The 21,331-nt window shown below is 52.4% G+C and overlaps 1 protein-coding gene across 2 annotated transcripts in view; it reads left to right on the top strand.

The window, feature by feature from the left end:
- The first annotated feature begins 8,707 nt into the window (after positions 1–8,707).
- TSPAN15 (tetraspanin 15) overlaps positions 8,708–21,331 on the top strand; it is a 51,658-nt gene continuing 39,034 nt past the window's right edge. For both annotated transcript variants that reach the window (XM_042960587.1, XM_042960588.1), the window contains exon 1: positions 8,708–8,928. In XM_042960587.1, the coding sequence (XP_042816521.1) occupies positions 8,833–8,928 (96 nt within the window). In that variant the 5' untranslated portion in view covers positions 8,708–8,832. The remainder of the gene's footprint in view (positions 8,929–21,331) is intronic.

A 21,331-nucleotide genomic window follows, 5' to 3' on the forward strand; every position in this document is an offset into this window, starting at 1 on the left:
AATGCACCACATGCCATGAACCAGTCTCAGGATGGCTGATGATCCTAGGAAGAAGGGAAACAGAAAGGAAACAGATCTTGCCGGGGGCATGCATTTTCCCCCTGAGGGCTCCAGAGGGCGAGAGATCAGGAAAGAAGGAAGGCCACACACGCTCCGTGTCTGGGGTAGGACCACAGTGAAGATTCTCTCCCAGTTCCCCAGGGAGCCAAGTGCGAGGCCAGGGCCTGGCTGCGTCGGCATCTGGGGCTGAGGCTCACACTTGCCCCTGGTCAGGGCTGCTGGGAGAGCTGCAGGTGATGAGCTGGACAGGCCAAGCCTCACACCGTCCCTAGGAACGTGTAGCCTGTCACTTGCTGAGGAATGAAGGAGTCCCAAAGGCTGGGCAGACACGCTTGGGGCCCAGGCCGAGAAACCAAGTTATATGGGACAGGACTGGACAGCTGCTGTCCTCTCAATTCAGGAGAACCGCTCCCACCTTCTTCTTAAAACAGAGCCCCCTTTTCGTGCAGGTGAGACCTCACACGCTACACGCTGAGGGGCAGTACATTTGGGGGAAAAGCTATGATGATCTTGAACTTACCTTTGGGTATCTTGTTTCCTCTACCTGCCCCACCCCCACCTCCCCTTGCAAATCATGTCAGGAAATAGGCCTTCTGCTTCACACGGGCCCTACCCACTTGGAGCCCAGCACCCCGACACTGAGTGCCCCCTGCACTGCCCTAACCTCGTTCATCCATCCATCGGCCAGAAGCAGTGTGCGTTCAGAGCCTGCCCCCTCCTCCCAAAAGGCTCACGAGCCACGGTAGCCAGCCTGGATTGACCGTTCCCTGTAGGACCCGCTCACCTGCCAAATCTGGACCCTCTAGCTTGGTTCTCTGGGTTCTGGCTGGGGCCCCTCTTCTCAGGACTCCCAAGATGCCCCTTTTGAAGGCCGACAACAGTTTCTCCATAGGCCCAAACTTCTTGTGATACCACTGCTCTGTTTCCCCACCCATCACCAGGAAGAGAGGCCCAGGAAGCTGTGCTGAGGAACCTGATCAGGCCCCACTCCCACCCCCAAATAGACGGGACCTCAGAGTACGAAGAACGGTTCCCACATCACTTTCCAAGTCGGCGCAGGGGTCCGTGGCGTGGCTGTGCCATCATTCAGTAATAGTTCCTTATGATCCACCAGTTAGGTTAACTTCTCTCTCCCCCAGCCCCGTACTACTCATACCCACACGTACAGCTACTCCCAAGGATGTCTGCTCTAGCTGGCCGGTCAGGAACAGCCTCCTTGAGGAGGGGACGAGAGGGGACAGTGGGAGGGAGGGCCTGGGCTGGCCTCTGTGGGAGGAAACATTTGCATAACTGGTCCAGGATTGTGTCTCCAGAAAGAGGGGTGGGGAGGGGCAGAGCACAGTGGGCCTCCAGGACCAGAGTGGGCCTCTAGGACCCGTGATTTGGTTCCATTTGTCCAGAAGGAGGTGGAAAGTCCGCTGAGGCTTTTGAAGGTCTTAGAAGCAGTCTGGGTGGGGCTGTAAGGAGGGGTGTCTGGCACCCAGGGGCAGGAGAGAGGCCATGGAATGCAAAGGAGCAGGGGGTCTGGGGCAGTCAGCCTTCGCGGGGACAGCTAGGGGGAGTGGGGAGAGGGGGCCGGAAGAAGGGAGCCTTAACAGGCAACTCTTCAGGGGATTTACAAAATGGCAAACTGCTAGAGTGACCCAGGCCCCTCTGAGCATGAGCGTTTGGCTTTCCCTGGAGGCTCTTGTCTGGAATTCTCTTGGTCCCCAAGGTCCCCAAGTGTGTGTCCCTCACCCCGTGCAGGTCCCTAAGAGGGGTGATCACAAATGGATCTCGTAGTCTGACAATCATGGCAAAGGAAGTTGAAGAGAGAGCCTGGGGGAGACACAGAATCTGAAGCGGGCTCCAGGCTCCGTGCTGTCAGCACAGAGCCCGAGGCGGGGCTCGAACCCACAGACCGCGGGATCATGACCTGAGCCGAAGTCGGATGCTTAACCAACTGAGCCACCCAGGTGCCCCGGAAGTTGTATTATTTTGCAAGGTCAAGCACAAAACAAAAATAATCTGTTTTTGATTTCCCTCTTAAATATAGAGCATATAACTTTGAGGAGGTCACTTCCAACTTTAAAAGAATTAGGAACCAGTCCCACGGGACAGCATTTCCCAAAGGACATTCTGAAGGATCCTGGTTCTTTGAAACGTGATAGCTGGCGTCTCGGGAAACTCGACTTGTGCAGTCAGGTGCAGCGGAGTGAGGCTGCAAAACTGTCCTTCCTCCTAGAGATGCCAAGCCTCCATTCCCATGATAAAGGCTCTGAAGTCCTGCAACATTCCCAGCCTTACGTGATAGATGCTTTTTTTTTTTTTTAATGTTTATTTTGAGAGAGAGAGAGAGAGAGAGAGAGAGAAAGAAAGAAATCCCAAGCAGGCTCTGCGCTGTCAGCACAGAACCCCACATGGGGCTCGGTCCCAGGAGCCATGAGATCATGACCTGAGCCAAAATCAAGAGTTGGACGTTTAACCAACTGAGCCACCCAGGCGCCCTGATAAATCCGTTTTCACAAAATGCTTAAAATCTCACGAAACTACCATTTTGCAGAAACCTATACTAACTGTATAATAAAGTTTAAACTCTAACCAGTATTGACCTCTCAGTATTTGAGCTGAGTGTTCATTCCAGCGTAGGTGGGGTCTAATTGCCTTAGAGTAGAAGGCACATTGCTTGTTGAGTCATGAAACACTTGAACTTCCTAATGGAGAAAAGTCAGTTTACTTCTCTGAACTTCTGTTTCCTCCTTTGTAAAGTGGGATCCATCACATCAAATTCCATGGATTTTGAGGACTTCAGTGGTAAGTATGTGAGAGTCCACAGCTCAGTGCCTGATGCTAAACAAACAACTCATTGGGGCGCTTGGGTGGCTCAGTCGGTTGGGTGTCCGACTTCAGCTCTGGTCACGATCTCGCAGTCTGTGAGTTCGAGCCCCACGTCGGGCTCTGGGCTGATGGCTCGGAGCCTGGAGCCCTGCTTCCGATTCTGTGTCTCCCTCTCTCTCTCTGCCCCTCCCCCATTCATGCTCTGTGTCTCTCTGTCTCAAAAATAAATAAACGTTAAAAAAAAATTAAAAAAAATATTTTAAACAAACAACTCATTGAGAATAAATGGGAAACCTAGATTTAAATGGGTTGAGAGGAGGAGAAGTGGTCTAAAGTCTGAGTCGGGGGTGGCACCGAAGGCTGTCAAGGAAAGCCCAAAGGACAACTGAAGTTCCCTCTTGAGAATAAAAATATAGACTCCGAAGTGCAATACTTTGGAATGAAAATGGAAGGAGAGAGAAAGAAAGACATGAGTATTTGAGTTTGTGTTTTTAAAATTTTTCGGCTCTAAGGATGTATTGGTTAGCTTTTGCTGTATAACAAACTGGCCCAGAACTTAGTACCTTAAAACAACTGTCACCTATCAGTTCACGATTCTCTACATTGGCACATTTGGGCTGGACTCATTCACGTAGGTACAGTCAGCTGTTGGGGTGATGATCTGCATGGTCTAAGATGGCATCTCCCACGTGTCCGATAGCTGGTGGCTGTCAGCCGGAAGCCTGGGTTCTATCTCCTGTGGTCTCGCCAGCAGACTAGCTCAGCCTTGCTCTCACGACAGTGGCATTGCAAGAGGGGCCCAAGCAGGAGGTGCAAGGCCTCTTGATTCCAAGACTTAACTATTCAAGCAACCTTACTGCTGTCACATGCTATTGGTGAAAACAAGTCAGAAGGCTGGCGTAGATTCGGAGGTAGGGAAATAGATTCTACCTGTTGGCGGAGAAGCTGTAAAGAATTCATGGCCATATATATTCGCCCACATAGAGGCCAACTCTTGTGTCCTTGGCCTAGGAGGAGGCCTAGGAGGCTGTGTAGTGGGCTGGGAAGAGTTCCAAGTATGCAGTCTTGGGCAAATGATTTCTTACACCTGCCTGGGAGTTTATACTTCTCGGTGTTGTCTGTACTGGCCTCCTCCATTTCTTCCCTTCTTCTCTTAGGCATTAGGTCCCATCGCTCCATTGAAAGAGCCTTATCAAAGTCACCAGTGACCCACATCTTGCAAAGCTGGTGGTCAGTTCTCTGTTCTGTCCCCACTTGACCTCTCAGGCATAGATGAATCCTCAGTGTAGTAAGGAAAGTTCCCAGGACACTAACTCCTGTTGTATACTTTTTCTAACCTCTTGAAGCTCTTTCTTCTCCAGGCATCACCGTCACCTTACTGGCCTCATTTTCTTTCTCAGTGGCTGTACCTTCTCTGTTTCCTTTGCCAGCCCCTCTTCCTCTCAATGTTGGAGGGCCCCAGGGTCTGTCTTTGTCTCTCTTCTCTTCCTATGTCTTCTCCCTAGATGACCTCACAGAGGCCCATGGTGTTAATTGATCTGATGACTCTCAAATTTCTATTAATCCACCCAAACCTCCCCTCTGAGTTCCCTGGACAACCCCACCTGGATTTCAAAAAGATATCTCAAAAAATTAAATGGCCAAACAAAGTAATGGATTTCCAACCCAACCTCCTCCTACCCCTACTCCCCCTGAGCTTCCTCGCCTTTGTAAAGGACAGCAGCATTTACCTAGCTGCTCAAGGCAAAAACCCTTGGGATCATCCTTGATTCCTCTTTTCTTCACATTCCACAGCCAAGTCCTGTTGGCTCTACGTCCAAGATGCATCCCCGCTGCCAACACTGGTCACCGTTTCCACTGCTGTGCCCCAGCCCAGCCACAACCTTTTTGCTCCGAGATTGCTACAATGACTTCCTCACTAGCCTTCCTCCCTCCCAATGCCGACACCCTCCTGTCCTCGCTCCGTGCAGCAGCCTTCTAAAGCATAAATTGCATATATTTTGTATCACATCCCTGTTGAAAACCTCCCAGTGGTCCTCACTGAAACTGGAAATAAGTCTAAACTCCTTACCAAAGCTGCAAGGTCCCTTCTTATATCTGACGTCACCCCGTCTAGCCTCCTGAGGTCCCTTGCTCGAGCCCCAGGGAACTCTCCAAGCCAAGACCCTCTCTTACAGTCCTCACACTTGCTGCCTTTTCCATTAGGAAGCTCTTCTTCCAGATCTTTAGCACATACCAGTGCCTGAAATTTCCCTTTCGTGTGTTTGTTCATCTGTGCGATATGTCCCCACGACTCCCTCCCCAAGATAAGAGAACTGAGATTCTTATCTGTCTTGTTTCCAGATGTATCCTCAGAGCCTGGGGCAGGACCTGACTCACGGGAGAGGCTCAGTTTACATTTGCTCGCCAGTTTGACTCTGAGGACTATAGCAAAGTTTGTTAGAGCTAGAAGAGAAGCCTATGGTTTCACAGATGGGGAACCAGAGGCACAGACAATCATTTGGCCAGTGGCATGAACGTAACCTTGTTCAGGCCATGTTGGTCATGCATATCCTTAGGTTCTTTTTCGTAAACAGTAGGAGCCACAAAAGGTGAGGGTTAGTTATTTCCTCCTACGTTCTCCCTGCCAGGTTATCATGACAACAGATCTCAGAACAAATTGTGACATCCGCACGAATATCAATAAAACAAACACTTATTACCAAGTAGCCGCAAAATTGTTTCGTACGGTGCGTTTTGTAAACTCAGTGAAGGCCCAGCTCTCTGTGCTCTATCACCTCGATGAAGGGTCCACTCAAGGAAGACAAAACATTCTAGGGACAGGATCACCTAGACTGATGGTCCCATCAGGCAACCAGATATCTTGGGACATGGGCTCCTCAAGGACTGAGCCCTGTGCATCATCCCTAAGTGAAATTCCTTCACTCTGAACAAGAAACGGGTGGGGTCTCACTTTAGATAATCTACGCATCTTACAGGCTGCTAATTTCACCCAAGGAGAGCTCATTTCTAATGCCTGTCATGTTAACTGATGAGCCGTGAATTTCACGGATGCATTCTGTCATTATGGGAGGGGTTCTCTGTGCTAATCGGTAAAGCTTCAGGAGTGCACCGAGGGGCGGACAGCTACAGAGGTGTTAGGAGCTATTTGTGTGATCGCGTCTCTTCTTAATGGCCCAGGTCCACGGGTGGAAGTATTTACGCACTGGAAACCGGCACTAGGAGTCCTCCCATCCACCCCCCAGCAATAGACACTTATTAGACCTTTACCAGCACCTCCCTGGAAAGCCGAGTGACCTCTGGAGTGTGGCCTATCTGATGAAATGGCCACCTCGCCCCCATGATTACCGCTAGGCCGGCGATTCTCCATCCCGGCTGCACTTTAGAAATCACTTGGGACTTTAAAGATAGTACCGATTCCCGGGTTGCTGTTCGTGGAGATTCTGACTTAACTGAACCAGGGTGAGGCCTGGATATAAGCATACATTTAAACCTCACCAGGGGGTTGTAAACTGCAGCCAGGGCCACACTCACACTTGTACATTACACAATCTACGCCCCACATTCTAACAGTTTTGCAAAAAGTTCACGGCAAAACCAGGATGAGCCCTAGGCCTGCTGACCCCCCAGCCCAGAGCTCCTGGCAAAAGGATGGAGAAGTTACAAAATAAGGGGTCACTTCTTCGGGGGTCTCAGTGTTCACAAATGTGGCTGCGGGCAGCCCACAGTACTTGGGGCAGGTTAGGGGTGGGGAAGGACAACGAAAGAGCTTAGGAGCCCAGGAAAGGGTGTGTTAGTCCCAAAGAGCTCCAGGCTCCCTGGGTGGTGTTGTCATAGTCTCATCACTGAGTGCGCTACTTATAGGGGCTCAGGGAGAGCCCAGAGGGGCTGCAGACACGCATGTCCCGAAGGAAGACTTAAAATAGGAGACAGAGTGCAGCTAGCTAGATGCCAGAACAGAGGCCAGGGGCAACCGGAAAGAACACCCCAGTGGGGAGGCTAACCCTCTGGGAGAGAGAGACAGACAATCCCTCAGGGGGGTAGGGGATGAGACCAGGACCTGAAAGAGAGGGTATAAGGCTAGCTCTCCAGGGCTGGGTGGGGGAGGCTGGTTCCCCCAAAGAAGTTTCCTCTTCCTTAAAGGACAACTTTTTAAAAGACGTCTTTGTAGCCCCTGGCTATTCCTTCCTGGTTCCACGTCCCTACCCATCACAAACACCCTTGACTGACTCGCTCCCATTGTACCAGGAAACTGAATTCCTTTTACTTCTCTGGGCAAGGCATTGCCTTCCACCTGTAGGGGCCAAGGGCTGGCTGCCCCAAGATAGGCCACTTTGGCATGAAAATTATTTTGAATTAAAAAGCATCGCAGCCCAGCAGGTTCAGGAAAAGCTCTTTACCTCCCCCTCAACTGCCTAAAAAGAATGTGGATGGAGAATCGGCTCCAGGAAGACACAGGTAACTAACTACATTATGACATAAACTAGGTATGGCAGACAGGGAGGAACTTAGCAAGGCCTGTTTGATCCAAGTCCTCTTTGTCCCTGAGGCACCCTGAAAACATTTGTTTATCAAACATTTACTCTTTTTCATCTTCCTGTGAATTGCATTTCTTCTCTTTGAAGTCCCAGACCCCTTGTCCTTAGTTCAGAACGACACCTATATCTCATTTTGCCTGTCTTTGGAATTTTCATGTCTATGTGGGTTCTCTATACGAATGTGATTTTCACCTGTTTATCTGTGTCATGTCAGTTTGATTCTTAGTCTGGCTAGCAGGACCTTGAAGGGAACAGGACCTTCCTGCTCCCCAACACTTCTGCACCCCAATCTTACTTTCTTCCTTCTAGGGCAGAGCCTGGGGGGCTGGGGCTGGGTCTGGCTCTGGCTTCGTGTCTCTCTTTGGGTGGGGTGTAAAAAAGGGACCTGGACTAGGGTGCCATTCCTACAGTCACCACCAGGGACCCCATCCAGCACTGCCTTGAGCTCGTGACCTCTGGGCCACACATTTAATTACCGAATGCCACAAACGGTTGTCTGACTCCCGAGCCCCAGGCTGAGCTTGGCAATGAAACAGCGATGAGACAAGATGGGGCCATGGGAGACAGATTCTGACCCCAGGCAGAGGAAACGCAGGGAGGGAAGAGGCTGGGTCAGATCGGGGGCCAAGCTTGCGCTAGGGGTCTCGGACCTGGCCGGAGGATGGATGGGGGAGCGCTTCCCAGAGGAGGGGGGCCCTCGGGGCAAGGTTGGGAACTCCACCGGCCTCAGAGAAGGTGGTTCCCGGAGGCTTGCTGGAAAAAGGCTGGTGGAGATCTGTGACAAAGGTGAACTCGTGGCCCCAGCTCCAAGAGGACCCCTCAGTCCCACCCTGGTTTTGCCGCACCTTCCCAACTAATTTCTGTCCTCCGCCCCACTCAGGCTGAGCGCCTCCACTGCCTTATTCCATTCACGTTTTGCACATTCATCTGCACACTTTTAACACCTTCGCGGTTAGTTCCTGCCCTCTTCGTACAGTCTTCTCTCCTGACAACAGTGGGAAGCACGCATTTCTTTGTACCCCGAATTAGGTACGCCTGGTCTCTCCCCAGCGTCCAACCGTGCACGCTCTCCTACGGCCCCCTCCGCTCACTTCGCACAGGCTTCACCCGAGTTGCACGGGACCCGGTTGGCCTAACCCTTGTCCCCTCCGCTCCCTTTTCCTCGGGTGGGCCCCGGCCTCAGCCCCGCCCCCTGCCCGCCCCCTTCCAGAGGGCGGGGCCGGGGCCTCGCGCCCATTGGCCGCTGGGCCGGCTGGTCCCAGCCGGGGCTGTGATTGCGGCTAGCAGATGTCAGTCCCGGAGCGAGCGCCGGTGGCGGGGCGCGCGGCCCGGCTGGCAGCCGCAGGTGGGGCTGCTCACGGCGAGGGACCTAACTCGGGAGCCCCGGAGCCCCGCAGCCCCGCGGACAGTATCCAGGATGCCCCGCGGGGACTCAGAGCAGGTGCGCTACTGCGCGCGCCTCTCCTACCTCTGGCTCAAGTTCTCGCTGGTCATCTACTCCACGGTGTTCTGGGTGAGTGACCCCACAGGGGTCCTGAGATGGAGGAGGGGTTGCCGACACTCCCTGGATCGCTCCCACGCCGAATCGGGGTTGGGTCCAGACTTGGCTGCTCCAGGGAGGGCGCGGGGAGGGCACGCCTAGTTTCTCGTCTCACTTTCACTGGGAACCAGGAAATTCTGGCACCCGGCTCAGCCTGAATTTCAGCAGCCGGTGGGACCAGAGCGATAGAGACAGTTGACTACAACGAAGGAGCGCTACCTGGCTCACCTGTGTGCACCTGCCCAGAGCGTTGGTTTTCCGCGTCTGTTGCGCATGGGGTGCGCTAGGCCTGGGTTAGCTGGTTGGCCGCGCCCACCCGCCCGGCCAGTGTTAGACTTTGCCTCCCGATCAGCTTGTGGTCCGGATTGGGCGGGAAACCTGGACTCCCCGTCCTGTCCGCACTAGCTTCTTGCAGATGCCTCAGAGCGAGATGCTTCCCCACTGTGCCTCGGTTTCCTTTTTCGGTGGAAGTAGAATGGGCGTGACTTGTCCTTGGTGAGGAGTGGTTAGGAGGATTCCACCAGACCACGTCTGGGGAGGTCTCCAGCAGCTCCTGGATGCTGGGTAACTTCTCGCAGCCACTGAGTTTTACCTCCTCTTGTGTATTGCTGGGAGGCAGGGTGTTAGTGGTCGGACATGAATCAGGCTTCAAACCCTGCCACTGTCACTTTCTGGCTGAGTGATCTTGGGGAAGTTACTTAAACTCCCTAGGCCATAGTTTCTTCATCTGCAAACAGACACAGTAATTATATTTAACTTTTAGGATGGGCGTGGAGATTAAATGAAATAGGCCAAGTTATAGTGCTGAGCCCAGGGACCAGTGAAAAGCTCAAGTGTGAGCCATGATTACTCTTGTGGCCTGGGAAGCTGGGCCCTCCTGGTAAGTTGTCCCCAGAGACTGATTTCTTCATGAAGATTTCAGACTAGGCTGGACCCTCACCTAGAAACGAGGACCTCTTTCTAGAGGCCAGCTTGAACCTTGCCTTTCTAGGATAGTCTCCTGCCTCCCGCCCCCCCCCCCCAAACTATGCTACAGGGACTGCAGGGGAGATCGCTCACTCCCATCCCTCCTGAAATATATGCACACCCCATTCCCATTCTCCTCTTGGGGCCCCTCGCTGGATCTATTCTGCTAGCAGGAACAGCTAGATCTGCCTGATAGCAAACAGGTCTGGCTTTCCACTTGACCCCTCAATGGATATGATGATGCCTGGTGGTCAAGAGATCCAGATTCTAGTCTTGTTCTGTTATTGACTCACTGGGAGATCTTAGGCAAGTCACTTCCTTGTTTGGGGTCTCAGCTGTTCAATACTTGCCTGTCTGGAGGACGAGGCTCAGCCCAATTCCCAATCCGGTTCCCTGGTTCTAGGTAATGTGGAAGAGAGATGAGCAGTACATTTGGGGGCCAGAGGATGGAGCAGAGGAAGGTGGAAGCTCCAGGGAGGCAGAAGGTTGTATGTGGGATTGGGGTGGGGGTCATTCTCTCCCAAAGGTGCATCAGCACCAACCAGAGGTTTTTAAAAACTCTATGGATACCTGGGCCATGGCACAGATATTTATTTAAACTTATTTAAGCTCCCCAGGTAATTCTGATTTGTAGTCAGGGTTATAAACTGCGGGGCCAGATGGTCTCATAGGCCCCTTGGTTCTGATTCTTGGATTCTTTGCCTGCTCCTTGCTTGTCAGGCCACAGGAGCTCTACTCTCTGAAGGTCACATTTGAGAGAAGGCTAAGGTTGATGGTGGGGGGGAGGTGGGAAGATCAGAAGCCAGAAGGTGGGGACTGTGTTTCTGGCTTCACTGCCACCCTCCCGATGTAATCATTGACCAGTCTCTTACTCTTAACCTCCTTTGCACCTCCATGTTCCTATCTATAAAATGGGCAATTGATACCCTGCCCCACACCTCATTGGATTGTTTTTAGGATTCGTGATATGGGAGATAGTGACATGTGGGTGTGACTAGTGCTGTACAAAAGAAAGTTACACAGGTACAACTGAACTCGAATTTTCTTTAAAAAATTTTTTTTAATGTTTATTTTTGAGAGAGAGTGCAAGCAGGGGAGGGGCAGAGAGAGAGGGAGACACAGAATCCCAAGCAGGCTCCAGGCTCTGAGCTGTCAGCACAGAGCCCAACGCAGGGCTGGAACTCAACAAGCTGCAAGCTCATGACCTGGACCAAAGTCAGATGCTTAACCAACTGAGCCACCCAGGCGCTCCAGAACTCGAATTTTCAAGCCTTGTTCTGTCTCTGTCCCTGTAGCCTGGAGAGAAGACCACTCAATGGCCCTTGCTTTGCTTCTCTTGGGGCCAGCTGGGACTCAGAACTCAGAATCTTTCCTCTCTAGTCAACTGAGATTGCCTTACTAAATCCTTGACTTCCCATTCCTGGAAGTGTTTCTGCTTAAAAACCTCCCCCACCCATGCCAAGGTCAGCCACCTGCAGGCTCTGCCAGGGCAGCTCCAGGTGCCAGATTTTCTCTGCAGGGCGGAGGCCAGTGTGAGTGAGTAATTTGTCCTAGACTGGCCTTGCTGTTAATCGGAGACCCATTTAGGAAGGCCCATTAGCTCTGGTACCATCCCTTGGGATGTGGGTGGGGTCAGGGGTTACTTGTTTTATAAGCTCAAAGTAGTAACACTTTCAACTCAGTCTTTAGGTCTAGAAGGGACCATAAGTTTCACCAGAGGCAGGCACCTTCTGTAAGACTTTTTGCTTTAGAACTTATTATCAGATAAGAAATGCAAGGGCACTGTGCAAAATTTTATACTATCAAAGAGCAGTCATTGGTGATAAGCCTCTCTCCCGCCCCTCTCCCCTGTTCTGCCCTGGTCAGTTTCCTGTCACTTTCTTCTAAGATAATACTCTAGCCATGGGATGCCCTAGGCATGAACATGTGCATGTATTATATATTCTTTTTCCCCCATACAAGGTAGCACATTATACACAGTTTTGCCCTTCCCTTCTCACTTAAATTGAAGTCTATGCGAATTCGGGAGCGAATTCGGGAGTGGTTGCCTCATTCGGTCTGATGACGAGATAGAATTCACTGTAGGCTGTGCCCAAACTCATTCAATCAGTTCTCAGCTGGGGAACTCGGGGTGTTTCCAATCTTTGGTTACTGCAAACAGCAGTGCAATGAGCAGCTTTGAATGTGTCATTTTGCACCCGTGTGTGTCTATCTGCAGGGTAGTTTCTAGAAGGAGAACTGGCCTGAGGTATATGTGAACGTACAATCGACGTACAGAAATGCACCGATGATAAGTGGACACAGCCTGATGGATTTTTACTAAGTGAACACACATGTATCATCAGCCCCCAGGTCAACCGCTAGAACCGGAAGCAGAAGCCAGAAGCCCCTCACTTGCTCCCACCCCCGTCACCACCCCTTCCCTCCGGCGGTAATCACAGTCAGAATATCAAATAGCCTAGAACCGCTTTGCCTGTTTTTGTATGTGTGTTTAAAATTTTGATGTTTGTTAAATTGCCCTACATAGAGTTCATACCAATTATGGTGTTATCTACGATATTACTTTAAACTGACTCACTTTTTAATGTTAAAATTTTTTCCAAAGGAGGCTTTATGTATGTCATCACTGCCAATGGGAAACCAAAATGCATCATCAAAAATAGCATGTAACTGTAATGGTAAATAGTGCAGGGAAAACAAAACGTTATTAAATCCTGGCTGGGTATTTCGGGTGATGTAGGCTGTGGACCTGAGTTCTGTGTTCAAAAGGCAGGCTGGCAAGTGTTTGAGAGGCGGAAAGACAAACTGACACCAAGACAGATTTGCTCCTGGATGTGGCGGGCAGGATGGGAAGGGCAGTGAGCCATGAAGACGTTTCTCAGCCTATGAGTCAAGGTGAATATGACCTTGATCACTTACAGGAGCTCCTGTCCCACACCTGGGGTCCCCCTTGTTTTCAGATGGGGACCTCGAGGCCCAGGGTGTGTTTCAGGGTCCCTCTGCAAAGCTGGTGTGAGTCCCCACATCTCCATATCCCCAGTTCAGTGCTCCTTCCTGTAGGTCTCTGAGCATGTCTCCGTGAGGAATGAGCTCACCCAGCGGCACTTTGGAGCCTCCTCTTCCGACCATGCAGTGTGAATCATTCTGACACATGTGCCCTCAACCCACTGGGGACACATCTCTAATTTTAGCGTTGACCACAGGGTATCCTAGAGATCCATTTACACGACTGTTTTTCCTTGTTGGACTGTGGGCTCGTAGAGGTCAGGGACGCAGCTCATTCATATCCTTTTCCGTATGCTGGTCTTGGGGCTGGGGACACAGGAAGTGCTCGGGAAAAGCTTGTTGCATTAAGGTGGTCAGGTCCGAACTTGTGTCTTGTAAGGACCTGAGGTGAGGGCACCTGGATCAGGGGCTGAGCTGGGTGTGTAGCCAGCGGTGGTCAGAATTGCTGAGGCTTTGAATCTGCAGAGTGGGCTGGGCTGATCATGGAGACACGGGCCATCTAGAAAGCATGAGCCTGTTGCCTTGACAATGCGGTAGAATTTCCAGTAGGGTACAAAAGGGTGTCAGGGCTGGGGAATGTTGACTAACCAGGAAGAAAAGGAGTTGGGGGGTGAGTGGGAAGGAAGTGGGCATGGCTAAGTGGGGGAGGTAAGAAGTGCCACGGGCAGTATTAATTCTTTGCCTTCTCCAAGGATGGACGCCGTTATCATAGCTTGGCTTGTGATTCTTTATATTTCCTATAGTTTTTTTTTTATTTTTTTTTCCCGTTTTTTAATGTTTATTTATTTTTGACAGAGAAAGAGAGAGAGAGAGAGAGAGAGAGAGAGAGAGCATGAGAGAGAGAGAGAGAGCATGAGCGGGGGAGGGGCAGAGAGAGAGAGGGAGACACAGAATCCGAAGCAGGCTCCAGGCTCCAAGCTGTCAGCACAGAGCCCGATGCGGGGCTCGAACTCACAAACCGCGAGATCATGACCTGAGCCGAAGTCGGATGCTCAGCTGACTGAGCCACCCAGGCGCCCCTATATTTCCTATAGTTTAATGTTTGAGAGTGTGGACTCTATATCAGGCTGCATGGGTTCAAATCCCAATTCTAGCATTTATAATTTGAGTGACTTGGGCACTAATTTCTATGTGCCTCAATTGCTTTATCTGTAAAATGGGTGATAGTAGAGAGTTGCTGGGACCATGAAATGGATGAATATGTAGGAAGAGCTTAGAACAATGCCTGGCATGTGATAAACATGATGTCAACTACTTAAGGATTAGCCAATCTTTTCCCATCTCTGTTTTCTTAGGTACTCAAAAGCCAAAGACTGAGCATAGAAGGGTCCTTAAAGGCACCTCTAGAGTGAGCGTTTCACTTTACTGAGGAAAACAGGGGCATAGAGAGAGGAAGTAGGTTGCTTTAGACCCCATAGCAAGTTCGTGACAGACCAAGAACAGGACCGGAGTTGCCTGATTGAAGTTTCTTCATTGGGTCACCATGACCTTCACCAGCCACCCCCCTTCCCCCTCAAAACCCGTGGTCTCCCCCTGCTGTCAGGGCTCGGGGTGTGGGTGGAGGGTAGCATTTCTGGAAGGAGCCGTGTACCTGGCCTCCCAGTTATGCATTAGATGAAGCCAGATGAAGAAGAAAGTAGATTTAGTTTCCAGCAGGAATTTCCAACTTTGGAAAAGAGCCTTATTGTTTTTGTGAAAATAATATGTGCATATAGTTAAAAACCTTTCAGGCAATTCAGGTAAGTGCACCGAAGACAGTAAAAGTCACCTTTGTTCTGTCACTGGGAGAGAACCACTGTTACGTGCTGGCAAACACTCATCTGGACATCTCCTTGTACGCATGTGTACCTACTTTATTTCCTGAATTATTACTTATCATTGTGCTTGAATCCTCAGGCAGGTCCATTTTCCTCTTGTTCTAGGCAAGCATTTCAAAGAGAAAATAGTGAAATTCAAGCAGAAAGTGACTTCACCCTGGAGAAGCAGCCACCATGCCTAAGAGGCTGTCAGAGAAGACCCAGAAGCAATGGGACTGGGGTCCCCTCCCCCAGCCTGGCCGAGGGGCCTTAAAAATCCAGAGAATCAAGAAAGCAGACCTGGAAGGGATTTGGAGAGCCTTCCAATGCACTCCTTTTACCGATGAGCAAACTAAGGCCTCGAGAAAGTTCCTTTGCTCTTAGCTCAGGCTTCTGTGCACCAGCCCTTCTCTCGCTGTAGGAGAGGCATTGTTTTAAATTGGGGGACTGGACTGGGACCTCGCCATCTTTGGTTGTTTGTTCCTGAGAAGCTGAGAAGCAGGAGTAACCACCCGCCCTCCTTCGTGCCCCTGCCTGGCGCCTCTTCTCTCCAGGTGACTCACAATGCCAACCTGGGGTGGGGCTCAGAGTAAACCAGATAAGAGACTGATAATGAAATTTCTGTACCCAACTGGCTCCACAGACAGGGGAAAGATGTCTTCTGGGTTAGCCCAGGACACACAAGATTGCAAAGATTAACCTTTTCCAGAGAGAACCTGTGGCTGTGAGTGGGTTTGAACCTCCATCTTAGTGGCAGGTGGGAGAGTCTGGTCCTGACCTGCCATTCTCTCCAGGGTGAAGAAGGTTCTTTGCTTATTCAGTCAACAAATAGTTACTTGATGCCTAGTGTCTATGCCAGGCACTGTGATGTTTACTGGAAAACAGCTATGAACAAGACAGACTTAGTCCAGGCCTTGGAAGACAGACAAACCAGTAAATAAGTGTAGCTTGTGACTGGTACTAAAAAGGAAATTAGGGAGCAAGTGGGGGGAGATGGGAGTTCCTACTTGGGATGGTATGGTCAAGGAAAGCCTTTGTGAGGAGCTGACATTTCAGCTGACGCCCAAGGAATGAGATGGAGCCAGCCATAGAAAAGGCCTATAGAGAACATCGCCGACAGAGGGAGTAGTATGCACAAAGGCCCTGAGGTAGGCAAGTATGGCTGAAGCAGATGGGGAAGCTTAAGAAGGGCCATGTTGTGAGTGGAGAGGGTGGCTCCTGGTTCTCTAAGGAGTATGGGGTCTGAGTGACTGAAAGGGAGGTTTCATTGTCAGGACCCAATGGCAGGGCCAGTTGGAGACAGATCAAGTGCTCGTTCTGCTGTGTGACCCTAGCTAGAGAGGACTGACTCTCTGAGCCTCTAGACTTCTCATCTGTGGATACCCGAGAGGCCTTGGGGAGGCTTCTGCAAGAGGAGAGATGCCAAGGCACCATGCACACTGTCGGGCCTGGTGTCCACTGGGGCCTTGCAGAGCTCAGGGGGGCTGGGATAGAAGATGTGAGAACTTCCGGAGTCTGTCTTATTAGAGGAGGCCACTTCCTGCTGGTGATGCGCTGTCTGCTTAGAGCAGATGGACCTGGCCATACTCTTCGGTGGAGAAGTCTGACCCCTTGGGAGTGCAGATGGCCTTTTACAGGAACCCGGTCCTTCCCACCCCTTAGTTCTTGGGCTGTAGTGGTGTACCTATCGGCAGAAGCTGTGTGCCACCTGATGGGCACGTGGGTCCAGGCAGGCCGTCATAGAAGTGTCCCGCAAGGCTGAGAGCTGGACAAGTGGGGCTGGGAGAAGCACTTCCAGGAGCCCAGGTGCAGGGTGTTCCTCCGCCCGGGAATGTCAGGCAGGTGGCAGATAGAACTCAGGTTCACAGCCTATATAAACCACACTACCCAGATAGGATTTAATAAAGTCCCTCAACAACTCCTGTCTTCATCTTCTTTCTGCCCTGATCATGAGTCCCCCACTCTTGGGATGGAAAGAGTCAAGTGGCTACTGCCACCCCTTTGGGAGCCCAACTGTTTGTCCACCCCTAAGTGTCCCCGCCAGAGCCTCCTGGGAGCCGCTGGCCGGCCCCACCCCCATCACAGGCTGTCTGCAGCTGCCCTGAGCTCTCTGCTAGGACTCCGTGAGTGACAGCCTCTCAAGGGACACGGACAGTGCTGGCTCATCTCTCCCCCCAGCCCAGCGCAGGGCCAGCCAAACAGTGAGGCTGGGCAGAACCAAGTCAGAGGCCTGAGTTCCAGGCGGCTGCCTGAGTTCTCTCTGGCCCTGCAGGGACCAGCCTTCCCTGCTGCACACAAGGCCACACATCAGGCCTCTGTCCCCGGGCACAGCAGCAGTCCCGTTTACGGTGTGGACACCGGTACCCCAGATGGAAAGGGTAATACCGAGTGAAATCACCGACTGGTGCCCATCGTCCCCCCTGAACGCTCAATGGAGGTTGTCCCATTGGCCGCAGAGTTTTAGCACCAGAAGCCGTTGCTGTGTGGTCTGGTGTATTTCCTCCCCTTTGAAAGGCAGGGGTTGCATCAGATGCCCTCCACGGTCCTTGGAAGTTTGGCCCAAATGGCAGTCCAAGTCACCTTCTAACTGCCAAGTAACAGGTGACACTCCTGTTCTGAAAGTCTGTAAGAGAATCCTAAATGTTTTACAGCCCCACTTGGCAATTTCGATTAAACTGCTTTTACAACCAGGAAGTCCTTCCTGAGAGCTAACTCACATTCCTTTCCCCTGTTTTCCCCTCTTTCCATCAGGGCTTTCCTTGAAGACCGGAATCCCCTAAGAAAGCAGATGTAGAGCCCAGCCATTGGCCTGTGGGGCAGGCAGGGACCTGGAGGGGGCGGGGCCGAGGGAGGGGCAGGGCCAAAGGCCTCACCCCAAGCCGGCCTTGCTCCTCCCCCAAACCCTATCCGGGTCTTCTCAGGCTTCAGCACGGCCCACTAGGAGGGAAAGAGATTTTGTCTGCTCAGTTGGGCCTCTCCCTAGTGAGACCGCCTGGTGCAGCCGAAAGAAGGGGCTTGTGTTTTGTTTCCACAAATCACAAGTTCCCCGGGACTGCCGTAACAACTGGGTGGCTTACGGCAACAGAAATATGTGCTCTCGCCATCCTGGAGGTCTGAAGTCTAAATCCAGCGTGTCACAAGGCTCCTCTACCTCCAGAGGCTGTGGGGGAAATCCTTCTCCGCCTCTACAGGCTTCTGGTGGCTTGCCTGCCTCTGCCTCCACTTTTACGTGGTCTTTCCCTCTGTGCCTGTGTCTTTCTTCTGTCTCGAAGCTCCCTCTGCCTTTTCTTGCAAGGACGCTTGTCATTCGACTTAAGGCACACCCAGGTGATCAGGATGGTTTCATCTCAAGATTCAGAACCTAATTACACCTGCCAGGACCCCTTTTCCAAATAAGGTTACGTTCACAAACATGAACCTATCTTGTTTGGGGAGGGGGCATTCAATCCACAGCAGAGCTCAGTGGTCAGAGTCAGAAATGGAGTCCCCATCCTTTCACTAACTAAAATCACCATGACCCCAACCAAGTACATCGCGCCTATCTGGAATTGTTTCCCCATCTGGAAAATGGGGCTAGGCCACCCCCTGCCACATCTCTCCTCCTGGGGACAGAGCTGCAGGTCAGCGAGATCACAACCGGTGTTCCAACATGATGCCCGGGTGTCAGTAGTTCTCAAGCTGAGGACATAATTTAAGAGGGGAAAAAATCATAGCTCGACTCCCCAAGTGTGAATTCCCGACTCAGAAAGACCCCTCAAGTCTGGTTCTATAGAAACTTCTTTAAGTTACAAAGTTAACTACAGAGAAGGGTTACCTTTAGAACAGATAAAAGAACGTTGTAAAGATAACCAAAAGGAAAACAAAATTCTAGAGCTCAGCGACCACCCCCCACTCCCTGGGCACATCCCAGTCCCCTGGAGAAGCCTGGCCTCCCAGGTGATCTCCCACATCCCCTAGCTCTCCCTTCACCATTTGAAGCAGCAAGCCTCTCCCACGTGGTGCGCTAACTTCCCAGACGCTGTCCAGATGGTCCAGGAGGCTGGGGAAGGCTCAGCGCGTCACTCTGGATTCACACGGAGAGAGTGTTGGCTCGGAAACCTAGCTGGTTTCATCAGAATTCCCTCGCGGGCACCATCAGAGCGGCATCTTCCACGCCAACCTGCATGCTTGAATCACCTGGGGAGGTTTAAAAAGGATAGGTGCCTGGGTCCCCCCCATACCCACTGCATCAACTCTGAAGATGGGGCCTGGTGTGTACTCGTAAAATCCTCCAGGATCAGAAGCCTCCAGACACAGTCAATGAGGCCCACTGATCGACAAGGTCCTTTTGACCTCAGGAAGTGACCCAGGCTCAGAATTCGGCACCAGCCCCAGAAGCCAGCACCCGACTCCACTCGAGCAGGGGATTTGGCCCCTGTCTGCAGTGGGAGGGCCTGGGGGCTGGCCTCTGCCCTCTGCCAAGCACACTGCACCCAGCACAGCACCCAGCTCACTGTGGGTGCGCAGGAACTGACTGTGGGACCCCAAGCACCTCTGTGGCCCCACTGTGTTGCAACCAGCACAGCCCATCCCTTGGTAAGGGACAGGAAGGAGCACAGAAAGCCGATGTGACTTGTCCAAGGCCACACATGGCATCCTGGGAGGGGCTTCCAGCAGTGGGGAGAGTAGGTGGTTCCGGCTCTCCCAGCAGGAAGGAGGAGGGCTCTGAGCCCCCGGAGTCCTGACCAGGCCAAAGCTGTTTCCCTTCTACCCTCCAAGCAAATGTTTATTTCCTGCAGGCCAAGATGCAAATGCCTGCGTTGATGAGAAAGTCCCTTTTGGGAAAAACGAAAGAAAACACAGCAGGCACTTTTCCACAGTGAAATAGTCTGGTGGGGAAGGGAGGCGATTTGCAAATGGTAGGTTGTGCCGGTCACTTCCCTCATGGGGGCCTGAGTCTCCTCAGCTCTAGAACGGGACAAGTGCCCCTGTCTGCCAGGCTCACAGCAGTTGTTCTGAAGATCCAAAGAGGTGAAACAGTGTTGGTGAGGCAGGGCGCATGATGGCACCCCTCCCTCTGGGCCACATCCCGTGAGCGCAGGGCTCCTGCCCAGGGACGCCTGCTCCGGGCACCTGTGCTGATGCCCGGTGCACGAGACGCTCCGCTCGGAGCCCAGTGGGCACCGCCCCACCTGCTAGGCCCCTGTGGGAGGTACAACGGTGTCCGCTTCCCACCGACAAGGAGTCTGAAGCACAGAGAGTCGAGGGTAACGTGTCCGTGGTCATGCAGCCAATCAGACTCTCTCCTCTCCCATCCATCGAGAAGCGCTCTTCCCCCAATGTGCTGCCTCCAGGCCCAGCCTTTGCAGAGGGGGTGTCCGACCTCCACGTCCAGGCCCAGCAGTCACCCTCTGGAGGGACCTGCCCTCCCTCCTGTGGGCTCCCTTCTGCACTCCTCTCTGCCCAGCCCCCTCCTGGTCCTTCAGGCCCCTTTCCTACCTCCTCAAGGTTATCCCTGAAGCTCCTCTACAGTCCAGGCCATCCAGTGGGACAGGAAACCACACATCACTTCTGGCTGTGTCTGCGGGAGGTCAGCTCCATCTCTGTCAAGGGCTGACCCTCTAGGTGGAAAAATGACACCTTAGTCTTCTCTGTTTCCCCCCTCGGGGCCCAGGCCAGAGAGGACATCTGGTGCGACCTGCTCTTTTCAAAGGGGAGGAAATACACCAGACCACACAGCAACGCTTTCTGGTGCTAAAACTCTGCGGCCAATGGGACAACCTCCATTGAGCGTTCAGAGGGGACGATGGGCACCAGTCGGTGATTTCACTCGGTATTACCCTTTCCATCTGGGGTACCGGTGTCCACACCGTAAACGGGACTGCTGCTGTGCCCGGGGACAGAGGCCTGATGTGTGGCCTTGTGTGCAGCAGGGAAGGCTGGTCCCTGCAGGGCCAGAGAGAACTCAGGCAGCCGCCTGGAACTCAGGCCTCTGACTTGGTTCTGCCCAGCCTCACTGTTTGGCTGGCCCTGCGCTGGGCTGGGGGGAGAGATGAGCCAGCACTGTCCGTGTCCCTTGAGAGGCTGTCACTCACGGAGTCCTAGCAGAGAGCTCAGGGCAGCTGCAGACAGCCTGTGATGGGGGTGGGGCCGGCCAGCGGCTCCCAGGAGGCTCTGGCGGGGACACTTAGGGGTGGACAAACAGTTGGGCTCCCATAGGGGTGGCAGTGGCCACTTGACTCTTTCCATCCCCAAGAGTGGGGGACTCATGATCAGGGCAGAAAGAAGATGAAGACAGGGGTTGTTCAGCGACCTACAGTCCCTGTGGTAGGAGTAGGGCCTGTTTCTGTCTTCTGTCTCCACTGTGGTCTCCTCTGGTGCTGGCCTCTCTTAGAACTAAACTTTCCTTTTTGCAGTCGGGAAGTCCCCCCATGCTGCCCGCTGTCTAATCTGGTCATCTCTTCTGGATCCTACTGTTTTGTCTTTTTAAAGCTAACAATCGGGGCTCCTGGGTGGCTCGGTTGGTTGAGTGCCCCACTCTTGATTTAGGCTCAGGTCATGATTGGTTATGGAAGTGCAGGAAGGCAGAAATGGAGCTGGCATCACTATCCTTCAGTGTCCATCCCTGT

Source organism: Panthera tigris, chromosome D2 (genome assembly GCF_018350195.1).
Source record: "Panthera tigris isolate Pti1 chromosome D2, P.tigris_Pti1_mat1.1, whole genome shotgun sequence".
Classification (NCBI taxonomy): Eukaryota; Metazoa; Chordata; class Mammalia; order Carnivora; family Felidae; genus Panthera; species Panthera tigris.